The 11,683-nt window shown below is 43.9% G+C and overlaps 2 protein-coding genes across 2 annotated transcripts; one reads left to right on the top strand and one right to left on the bottom strand.

Moving 5' to 3' along the window:
* The first annotated feature begins 2,665 nt into the window (after nt 1-2,665).
* LOC121537240 (taste receptor type 1 member 1-like) lies at nt 2,666-6,637 on the top strand. The gene is made up of 6 exons (XM_041844924.1): nt 2,666-2,835; nt 3,013-3,316; nt 3,576-4,331; nt 4,519-4,740; nt 4,921-5,044; nt 5,712-6,637. Exons 1-6 carry the CDS (start codon nt 2,666-2,668, stop codon nt 6,635-6,637), a joined length of 2,502 nt encoding a protein of 833 aa, XP_041700858.1.
* Nucleotides 6,638-9,849: 3,212 nt separating this feature from the next.
* Nucleotides 9,850-11,113, bottom strand: LOC121537454 (transcription factor HES-5-like). The gene is made up of 2 exons (XM_041845082.1): nt 10,990-11,113; nt 9,850-10,863 (listed from the first exon to the last, which is right to left on the bottom strand). Exons 1-2 carry the CDS (start codon nt 11,098-11,100, stop codon nt 10,411-10,413), a joined length of 564 nt encoding a protein of 187 aa, XP_041701016.1. The 5' UTR covers nt 11,101-11,113; the 3' UTR covers nt 9,850-10,410.
* Nucleotides 11,114-11,683: the final 570 nt, after the last annotated feature.

The following is an 11,683-nucleotide window of genomic DNA, read 5'->3' as shown; positions in this document are numbered from 1 at the left end:
TCTTATAAGCATGGTTGGTTCCTACATGAGACTGACTGATACCACACCAGGCTTTCTACCTTGAAACTGAGATACTCCTTTTGGTTACCAGAGCAATGTTCTGGGTGTACTGCCAAATTGCTTATACAGTGATTGTGTGGATTCCTCCCATGTACAATTAATCAGTCACTCGCATGAACCTAACCAAGTTGCTTATTAGAAAAGCAGCATTATGCTAAACATACGATCTGATACACACAGAGTAAATGTGAACATAGAGTTGAGGTAACATAGGGCTGAGGGAACATAGGGCTGTGGGAACTGAGGGAACATAGAGTTGAGGGAATATAGGGCTGAGGGAACATAGGGCTGAGGGAACATAGAGCTGAGGGAACATAGGGCTGATCTGTCTTTTGACGTGCATATCAATAATATTTAAAGGACAGCTTTTTTCCATCTTCGTAACGTTGCAAGAGTCATAAACTTTTTGTCCAAACATTATGTAGAAAAACTAATCCATGCTGTTGTCACTTCTAGATTACCTACTGCAATGCTCCACTCAATGGCTACCAGGATAAAGCACTAAATAAACTTCAGTAAGTGCTAAACACGGCTGCTAGAATCTTGACTAGAACCCAAAAATTTGATCATATTACTCCAGCACTAGCCTCTCTACACTGGCTTCCTGTTAAAGCTAGGGCTGATTTCAAGGTTTTACTGCTAACCTACAAAGCATTACATGGACTTCCTCCTACCTATCTCTCCGATTTGGTCCTGCCGTATATACCTACATGTACGCTACGGTCACAAGACACCGGCCTCCTCATTTTCTCTAGAATTTCTAATAAAACAGCTGGAGGCAGGGCTTAATCCTATTGAGCTCTATTTTTATGGAATGGTCTGCCTATCCATTTAATATATATATATATATTTTTACATTTTAGTCATTTAGCAGACGCTCTTATCCAGAGTGACTTACAGGAGCAATTAGGGTTAAGTACCTTGCTTAAGGGCACATCGACAGATTTTTCACCTAGTCGGCTCAGGGATTAGAACCAGCAACCTTTCGGTTACTGGCACAATGCTCTTACCCACTAAGCTACCTGCCGCTATCCATGTGAGAGACGCAGACTCGTTCTTGACCTTTAAGTCTTTACTGAAGACTCATCTCTTCAGTAGGTCCTACGATTGAGTGTAGTCAGGCCCAGGGGTGCGAAGGGGAACAGCAAGGCACTGGAGCGACGAACCGCCCTTGCTGTCTCTGCCTGGCCGGCTCCCCTCTCTCCACTGGGATTCTCTGCCTCTGACCCTATTACGGGGGCTGAGTCACTGGCTTACTAATGCTCTTCCATGCCGTCCCTAGGAGGGGTGCGTCATTTGAGTGGGTTGAGTCACAGACGTGATCTTCCTGTCCGGTTTTGTGTCCCCTTGGGCTCGTGCTGTTTTGGAGTTCTTCGTGGGCTAGTAAGTTGATGGTCTGTTGATATCCCTCTAGTGGTTGATATCCCTCTGTTGATATCCCCCCCGTCTCAGCCTCCAGTATCTATGCTGCAATAGTCTGTTATATCTGGTGTAATTCTCCTGTCTTATCTGGTGTCCTGTGTGAATTGAAGTATGCTCCCTCTAATTCTCTCTCTCTCCCGCTCTCCCTCCCCTCCCAGAGGATCTGAGCCCTAGAACCATGCCTCAGGACTACTTGGCCTAATGACTCCTGGCTGTCCCCAGTCCACCTGGTCGTGCTGCTGCTCCAGTTTCAACTGTTCTGCCTGCGGCTATGGAACCCTGACCTGTTCACCGGATGTGCTACCTTGTCCCGGAACTGCTGTTTTTGACTTTCTCTCTCTTTCTCGCTCTCTACCGCACCTGCTGTCTAGACCTCTGAATGACCCTGGTGGTCATCTATGAACATTTGAACATCTTGAAGAACAATCTGGCCTTAATGGCCATGTACTATCTCCACCCTGCACAGCCAGAAGAGGACTGGCCACCCCTCAGAGCCTGGTTCCTCTCTAGGTTTCTTCCTAGGTTCCTGCCTTTCTAGGGAGTTTTTCCTAGCCACCTGCTTCTACATCTACATTGCTTACTGTTTGGGGTTTTAGGCTGGGTTTCTGTATGGCACTTTGTGCATTTGGGGGAACATAGGGCTGAGGGAACATAGACATGGTCCCTCATAACAAAACAGATTAGACAGAAAAAATAAACCAGCTCTGATTTACATTGCTTTGACTGAAAGGTTAGCCACAATATGACATTTGCATTGATTCTAAGTGTGCAATGGCTCTCTTCTTCACTCCTGCACCTTAGCGGCCCAGTCTGCACCTTGAGTCCAACATACCACCTATACTGCCATGAAACTAAAGTCGAACACCATTTAATTCCACTGTCACTTGACTATGATTGATATTGACACACCGGACTCCTCTTTCATGGGCTATTACATTTATGCAGTTCATTTCAATGGAAAGCTAACTCTACTGTATGAAAAACAAATCTTAAAATGCAAATGTGCCTCACTTCATCACCATCACCAGGAAAGATGCAAAACCCTCCACATCCACATCCCCCTCCCTCCTTCTCTCCCTCCATTCCACCTTCTTTCCACTCCACCCATCCATCCATCCTAATATAAGAAGAGGTAGAATGTCCATAGTTCCAGTTCAGAGCTGAGGCTTGTTGAAATTGAGGTATGGGTGTGTGTGTCGTCCTGGGTTGGTTGGTACTGGTCCTGACTGGCCACCAGCGGACTGAGGGAAACAGTCTGCAGCTTTCAGGGGAATACTCCATCTCGTGTCTCTTTCCGCTCCACAATTTAGCCACCTCCAGCTCCAACCTACCAGTCCTGGGAGCCTGCAATAAGTAAGTCCAATAGCAAAGATCTCACAAGAGGACATTGTTAATCTATTTCACTGGTATTTTCGTTAATTTTAGAGCATCAGTGAGTTATTGTGACTTGACTCAATCACTTTCTTTAGATAATGGATGTATGTTTTAATGTCTTTTTATTCTGCTTGCCATCAATTCTCTCCTATTCAGAGGCAAATCTAATAAACATGGCTATCATTTGATACAAGCCATGAGATTCGCTGTGGAGGAGATCAACAACGGCACCAAAAACCAACATCTTCTCCCAGGGGTGACGCTGGGTTACCAGGCGTATGACATCTGCAATACACCAGCCAGTGTCCTGGCCACTCTGGACCTGCTGGCCCAACAGTACCAGGGAACTTCAGGGAACAAGACAGGTGGTGACCAGAGGGCAGTGGCAGTGATTGGGCCTGATAGTAGCAGTTACACCTTCACCCCTGCTGCAATGCTGGGCTCCTATCTAGTGCCACAGGTGCATTGTATTTCCCAAGTTCAGTTATTGGTAACTGGTAAAACTAATGCTAGTCTGTATGCCCTCTAGACTAAGAATGGAATACATTTGTTACGATTTGTTTTCGTCTTCTGTTGCTCCTCTATTTATATTTGTATATATGTCTTCTCCTTGCCTCCTATGATTTCATATTTCTTTCTATTTATGTATCCTTTATGTTTTCTTCTTCCTACCCCTCCTGGTCCTCCTCCTCCTCCTATTTGTGTATTTTTTTTTCTAGATCTCCTATGAAGCCTCAAACGAATTGCTGAGCAACAAGCACCTCTACCCATCCTTCTTCCGCACCATACCCAGTGACAAGAACCAGGTGGACGCCATGATCCAGCTGCTGGTGCGTTTTAACTGGACCTGGATAGTTCTACTGGGCAGTGACAACTCCTACGGCCTCCAGGGCATGCAGAGGCTCTCCCAACAGGCGCCATACTACGACATCTGCATCGCCTACCAAGGAGTCCTCCCCGAACTCACCTCGGCCACCAACCAGTCCATGAGGAACATAGTCAAGAACATCTTGAAGACCAAGGTCAACACTATTGTTGTGTTCTCCAGCAAGAGCAAAGTTAGTGGGTTCTTCCCGTTTGTCATAGAGCAGGGTGTAACTGGTAAGGTGTGGATAGGGACAGAGGACTGGTCAGTGGCCACTCTAGTGTCGGGGATACCAGGGATTCATACCATCGGGACTGTACTAGGCATCTCCATCAAATACGCAGCCATAGCAGGGTTTGAGGAGTTCGAAAGCCATGTTGTTTCAAAGTTACTTAGGGACAACTCCAATGGCATGATTGACCTGAGGGTTGAATGTTTGCAAAATACGGATCTCTATAGCATGGCAGTAAAAAACGTATCTTTGGATGGCTATGACATGACATCCTCTTATAATGTTTACAAGGCTGTATATGCTGTGGCCCATGCACTGCACCAAGCACTTGGTTGTGACTCGGGTGAATGCCAAAAGATTGAAGTACAACCTTGGCAGGTGAGTGTTTTCAAAATGATGGTACTGTAGTCAAAAAGCCCACTCTAAAGAAAGCGAGCACAAGTTCACTACACACTTGATTTCTATGTACTATTGGAAATCTACAGTGAACAATGTTCACTATCACAGGTATGTTACAGTCATGTTTAAATTGGTGCATGTTTTTCTTCCTCTGTCTCTCCCTCAGCTTCTGCCACTGTTAAAGCAGGTGAGTTTCTCTGTTGGGAACTCCTCTGTGTACTTTGATGAGAACGGAGACCCGCCCACAGGATATGACATCGTGACCTGGGTTTGGAGGGGAACAGAGTGGTCTCTCCGAGTGGTGGGCTCTTACACTCCAGACCCCACAGACCTCACAGTGGACCCTGCTCAAATTGAATGGGCTAGTGACATTGACATCCTGCGAAAAGTATAGGCACAGTATTACAGTATTTACACAGTAGTATTACAATCCATTGTCAGATGAAATTGCAGAATAATTTTGGGCACTAGAATTGTAGAAAGTGGTCATAGAGAGTGGAAACCATGGTTGCAGGTGGACTTGGAGAACATGTGCGTGTGTGTTTTTTTTTATTGTGGTTGTGTCCAGGAGGTGCCTCCATCAATATGCTCTCCAGAATGCCCTACAGGTCACAGGAAGCTGCAGACAGGACAACACAAGTGCTGCTTCGACTGCCTGGCCTGTCCTGCTCACACCTTCCTCAACAAGACTGGTGAGATTACAGTCACACACCCACTGTGCACACATCCATAGTTCATCCTCTTATCTGTAGTGTTTTTGAATTGTGCTGTTTAAAAGTGTCCAGCAGGTGGCGTATGTTGCCCCTCTCATGAACTGTCACTATAGCAGGCGTGTCAAACATATGGCCTGGGGTCCAATCCGGCCCATGGGTGGTTTGAGTAATTTCTACATCGAAACTGTGTAGAAACGACTATGGACCTACATTCATACAGTTTATTGACTGTCCAGCTCACTAATAATCACTAGACAGTCAGAGAGCATCAAAAATGCCAAAACATTATGGATAGAGGACTATTTTTAGCTAATTTTGATGGCAAGGAAATATAACCCATTTTCAGTGTGGCCCTCCAGATCTCGTTGAAGACCGAATGCGGCCCCCCGGGGCAAAATTTGTTAGACACCCCTGATCTATAGCAAGCAGGGGGTAGTAACACAACTAGAATAACAATGACAGTGCAAGTGTCTCTGATGGTGTGAATATTAGTGATATCTGTTTATAAATCAATACTGAGGATATATGTAAACTCAATTAATGAATGTAAACACCTTCATCTTCTGAACTGGTTGAACTAAAAGAAATCCTATAAATGTTGAACTAATCCCAGCCTTGATGTTATGATATATATGTCACTCTATAGGATTTACCTGGTGCCAGGCGTGTGAGCTCCACCAGTGGTCCACAGCGGTGAGCGAGGTGTGTCTTGATCGGATGGTCCTGCTGCTGGCGTGGGACGCCCCCCTGTCTCTTGCCCTGCTGCTCCTCCTGGCTCTGACCCTCTTCATGACCCTTGGGTCAGGGGTCGTCTTCCTTCTCAACCTTGGCACCCCTGTGGCCAAGTCAGCTGGCGGGCGCACTTGCCTGGTGATGCTTCTGGCCCTAACTGCGGCGGCCGCCAGCGCCCTGTGCCACTTTGGCCTCCCATCTCGGCCCGCCTGCCTCCTCAAACAGCCTCTGTTTGTCTTCAGCTTCACTGTGTGTCTGGCGTGCGTCACCGTGCGCTCCTTCCAGGTGGTCTGCATCTTTAAGCTGTCTTCCAAGCTGCCCCGTGCCTATGATACCTGGGCTAAGAACCACGGGCCGGAAGTCACCGTCCTTGTCGTGTCCATGACAGTGTTGTTGATCTCTGTGCTCCGTGTTGCTCTAAACCCCCCGTACCCCTCCCAGGATGTGGCCTTCTACTCCGACAGCATTGTCATAGAGTGTAGTAACACCCTCTCTTTCGGTGCCATGATAGAACTAGCCTACGTCTCTATGCTCAGCATGCTCTGTTTCTCCTTCAGTTACATGGGCAAAGACCTGCCAGCCAACTACAACGAGGCCAAATGTATCACCTTTAGTCTCATGGTCTACATGATCTCCTGGATCAGCTTCTTCACCATCTATTTTGTCACCAGGGCGGAGTTTGCCATGGCCATGCATGTGCTGGCTATTGTGTCCAGTGTGCTCGGTATACTCGGTGGTTACTTCATGCCTAAGGTCTACATCATGGTGCTGAGGCCCCAAATGAACACAACAGCCCATTTCCAAAACTGTATTCAGATGTATACCATGAACAAACAGTGAAAGATATATGTTTATCATAGATTTGCCTTTTGTATTTCCAGATACTTAGTCCCAATCCATTGCATAGGTAGATGGCTTTAAAAATGCCATAGTATATGTTGCTCTGCTCTTAGCTAAGCAGAAAGTAAATGTTGACTTTGCACATTTAAGTGTACACTACTGGTCAAATGTTTTAGAACACCTACTCATTCAAGGGCTTTTCTTTATTTTTACTATTTTCTACATTGTAGAATAATAGTGAAGACATCAAAACTATGAAATAACACATATGGAATCATGTAGTAACCAAAAAAATGTTAAACAAATCAAAATATATTTTATATTTGAGATTCTTCAAATAGCTACCCTTTGCCTTGATGACAGCTTTGCACACTCTTGGCATTCTCTCAACCAGCTTCATGAGGTAGTCACCTGGAATGCATTTCAATTAACAGGTGTGCCTTCTTAAAAGTTAATTTGTGGAATTTATTTTCTTCTTGATGCGTTTGAGCCAATCAGTTGTGTTGTGACAAGGTAGGGGGGTATACAGAAGATAGCCCTATTTGGTAAAAGACCAAGCAAGAACAGCTCAAATAAGCAAAGAGAAACAACAATCCATCATTACTTTAAGACGTGAACGCCAGTCAATACGGAACATTCCAATAACTTTTAAAGTTTCTTCAAGTGCAGTCGCAAAAACCATCAAGCGCTATGATGAAACTGGCTCTCATGAGGACCGCCACAGGAATGGAAGACCCAGAGTTACCTCTGCTGCAGAGGATAAGTTCACTAGAGTTACCAGCCTCAGAAATTGCAGTCCAAATAAATGCTTCACAGAGTTGAAGTAACAGACACATCTCAACATCAACTGTTCAGAGGAGACTGTGTGAATAAGGCATTCATGGTCGAATTGCTGCAAAGAAACCACTACTAAAGGACACCAATAAGAAGAAGAGACCTGCTTGGGGGCCAAGAAACACGAGCAATGGACATTAGACCGGTGGAAATATGTCCTTTGGTCTGGATTCCAAATTGGAGATTTTTGGTTCCAAACGCTGTGTCTTTGTGAGACGCGGTGTAGGTGAACGGATGATCTCAGCATGTGTATTTCCCACCGTAAAGCATGGAAGAGGAGGTGTTATGGTGTGGGGGTGCTTTGCTGGTGACACTGTCTGTGATTTATTTAGAATTCAAGGCACACTTAACCAGCATGGCTACCACAGCATTCTGCAGCGATACACCATCCCATCTGGTTTGGGCTTAGTGGGACTATCATTTGTTTTTCAACAGGACAATTACCCAACACACCTCCAGGCTGTGTAAGGGCTATTTTACCAAGAAGGAGAGTGATGGAGTGCTGCATCAGATGACCTGGCCTCCATAATCCCCCGACCTCAACCAAATTGAGATGGTTTGGGATGAGTCAGACCCGCAGAGTGAAGGAAAAGCAGCCAACAAGTGCTCAGCATATGTGGGAAGTCCTTCAAGACTGTTGGAAAAGCATTACAGGTGAAGCTGGTTGAGAGAATGCCAAGAGTGTGCAAAGCTGTCATCAAGGCAAAGGGTGACTATTTGAAGAATCTCAAATATAAAATATATTTTGATTTGTTTAACACTTTTTTGGTTACTACGTGAATCCATATGGGCTATTTCATAGTTTTGATGTCTTCACTATTATTCTACAATGTAGAAAATAGTAAAAATAAAGAAAAACCCTTGAATGAGTAGGTGTTCTAAAACTTTTGACCGGTAGTGTATGTCTAATGTTCTCTAACGTGGTGTCACGTCTCCTCCCGTTGCACCCCTCCGGCGCTCTAATTCGCCGATCTACTGAGCCACCGGTCTGAGCGCACCACCTCGGCAACACCGGAATGGAAACCCTAACGCACCCTAATCACATCCATCGCACCTGCACCTCATCATCTCATCACCACCCTTATTTAGCCCTGGACTGTTCCTTATGATGTTGTGTGTGATTGTTTAGCTTCGTGTCGTGTACTCTTTCTTTGTTATTTCTCTTTGTCATTGTTTAAGTAAACCTTGACCTTGTTAATTCCTGCGCCTGCGTCCTGCTTCTTCGTATACTCAGTACTCGTCACACATGGTTGTAATGTAGTTATATGGTTAGCTTTCTAAAGCACTCCTTTTTTACTTAACTAAGTGTGTGTTTTTACTGGGGAGAATTCAGAAAACCAAAGCTAAACCTCTTTAGCTGCATCTGGTGTTGTGCTCTTTCTTCAGTGTCTGTATGGCATATGTTTGGCCTCTCTTTAGAAGAATAGAAAGTGGTAGTGTGGGCAGGCCATAGAGAGGTGCCTTGCCTTCTGTTGGTGTGAGTGCCCGTCTGTCTGTGTGCCCTCTCACTGGGCATCTGTGGTGGCAGGTTTCGGGAGCTCAATGGGACAGCTGATTTAAACCCATAAAGATGCCTGTAAGCCTCTGATTTAAACCCAGCTATGCCAAAGACCCATACGCATGTCCCATAGTTCTAGGTTTTCAATCTAAGTGTGCAAGTCAGTACCCTATTTGAAGAATCTGCATATGATTATTTATCCTTAAATCAATGAATATACTTTTCTTTGTATAGCGCTATTTGAAATAAATAAACCAACAAATAATATTACCTCATTTTCCTTTTTTGTATTTCATTAAAGGGAAATTCCACCACTTTTCAACCTCATAGTCATTATCTTCAGCACCATACCAGTGTCTACTGTCTACATATGTGAAAACTGCACATTTCTTCATCCTGGGGTTAAAAAGATAAGAAGAAAGGTCCTAAAAAAAAGTCCAACTCGATGACATCAAGATTTTTAAATTAAAAAACTGTGATTTTCAAAATCTGCAACGCCATTTTCCTGCTTCCAGTGTCACCGCAAATTGAAAATCACTTTTGTTAAATATTTTTTTTACAAACTTTTGATGGCATCATCAAATTGCACTTTTTAACTACAAAATGTAGAAATGTATGTAGACACTGATTTGGTGATGGAGATAATAAATTAGGTTTTAAAAGTGGTAGTATTCCACTTTAATGTGTAAAACTTTATTTTCGATAATGCAAAATGTTCATACTTAACCCAAGCTTCTTAGGGGGAAACTATTGCAAAAGTTATATGTGGATGTTCTTGAATTTGTTAGTCAAATTTGACAAGACATTGTGTATGTATGGACTGCAAGATCCAATACAATTTGGTCAAAAATAACAATCCCAAACAAAAGACTCAGGTTATTATTTATTTAAAATTGATTGTAGTTTTATTGTCATACAAATGTCATACATAGTTTTAAGAACTTCTTTAAACGCAATATAAAACATCAGAAAAATAACAGTGCTATTACAAAGCATACCAACATACTATCGCCTTTATAAAAGATACATCCATAACATAACAAAACAATTAATAACAATAGAGAAATATCCTCAAAGAATTGCTGTCAGAAAATACAGTAGCCTATTGTAGATGCTGTTACATCTATCATATAACACATGGACTCCACTGGAGTAAGAAAAAAATCAGCAATAATTAGCTACATTCTTCACTGCAAACGAAAATCTAATTTGATAAAACAAGTAAGAGAAAAAACAATCTTCACAAAAAAGTGACTACCCTCACTTCCAATATGCCACTAATGTGCCACACATATCTGTCCATCAATGTGATGAGAAATTAAGAGCTCAGCAAACCCACAACGGTTGAGCAGGTTGGAAATGCATATTTCCTACATAGTGAGGGACATACAGTCCATTGTTTCCCTCAGGTTTTATAGTGACTCCAGTCCAGTGTCTTTCTCTACCAGGGCCTCCAGACTGGGCTTTTAGCTCCTGTGTCCTGGAGCATGGTGGTGGTGTTGCTGATGGGTCGGAGGGTGGAGGAGACTGGGGAGGTGGAGTGGACCATTGGGCTGCAGCTGGATGTCTGGGCCTGGGAGTAGAGCTGCTGCTGGAGCCCCTGAAGAGGTCCAGCGGAGGTGGTGGTGGAAGTGGTGTCTCTCTTGGGCCTTCCGGACAGGAACTGCAGAGACTCCCTCCAGCACTGTGAATAACCCTCGCCGTAGTCCCTCTGAGATGGATCTGGCTGCAGCTGCTGCCTCAGGAAGCTCACGGTCATCTCCAGGATGTCGGCTTTCTCCAGCTTGGTGTTGGGGTCCTGTTTGTGGAACTCCTTCTCCAGGATGAGCTTGAGCTGCTCGATGCAGACATTGATGCGATCCCGACGCATCTTCTCCACGATGGGTTTCCTTATCTGAGGCAGAGAATAACATTTGATTAGTCTACAGCTCTAATATATGACACCAATAAACGGAAAAAGCTACAATAAACATACACACTTTATACTGTATATACACATTGATTGAACCAATTTACATACCTTAATGTCTTTTTCTGCGAACCTCTGGTGGTGGAAAGAGGAGAAGTTGGTTGAGCAGGGAGCCATGTCTGTCTGTGTGAGAGAGTGACAGGTCTGTCTGCTAGTTCTCATAGGCTGCAGTGTGGTCTGGGCCCTCTAAGGGATTTCTCCCTCTTTATATAGCAGGAGATTACCATGACAAAGCCATGTGGCCCAGGCTTGGCTGGGGTTCCCACACTACTGAGACCACAAGGCTGCCCATCGCAACATTAGGAGAAACATCAATAACTTGATGGGTAATGGGGTAGTAGAGGCAACACAGGGATGTTTCCCAAGATAAGCAGCAACTGTTGATTAATAGATTAAAACATTATACATGCAATTAACATTCCAACTGGGTTATCATACCTATCAAATGAGAAAATTATGACGTAAAAACAAGTGAAAAGCAGACACACTTCTGAAGGGAAGAGCCCTCTTCAAAGAGGATCATTTAGACTGTAAAGAAAAGATCTAAGTAATTTCAGTGCAACAAATATTTTAGTTGACGTCCTGAGAAACCTTTAATTTCTAACACAATCGCGCCAGTATAATTACCAAACAAAATTACTCTGGAGAGTTATCTTTATTTCCAGACAATTTTTGTTGTAATTAACCATATATTAGTTGAATTGTTGCATAGTTTCAATAAAATACATAACATTTGGATACAATT

The sequence above is a fragment of the Coregonus clupeaformis genome, chromosome 24, assembly GCF_020615455.1.
Source record: "Coregonus clupeaformis isolate EN_2021a chromosome 24, ASM2061545v1, whole genome shotgun sequence".
In the NCBI taxonomy this organism is placed as follows: domain Eukaryota; kingdom Metazoa; phylum Chordata; class Actinopteri; order Salmoniformes; family Salmonidae; genus Coregonus; species Coregonus clupeaformis.
Note: the sequence above shows the minus strand (reverse complement) of the source record. Positions and strands in the feature narration are given on the sequence as shown.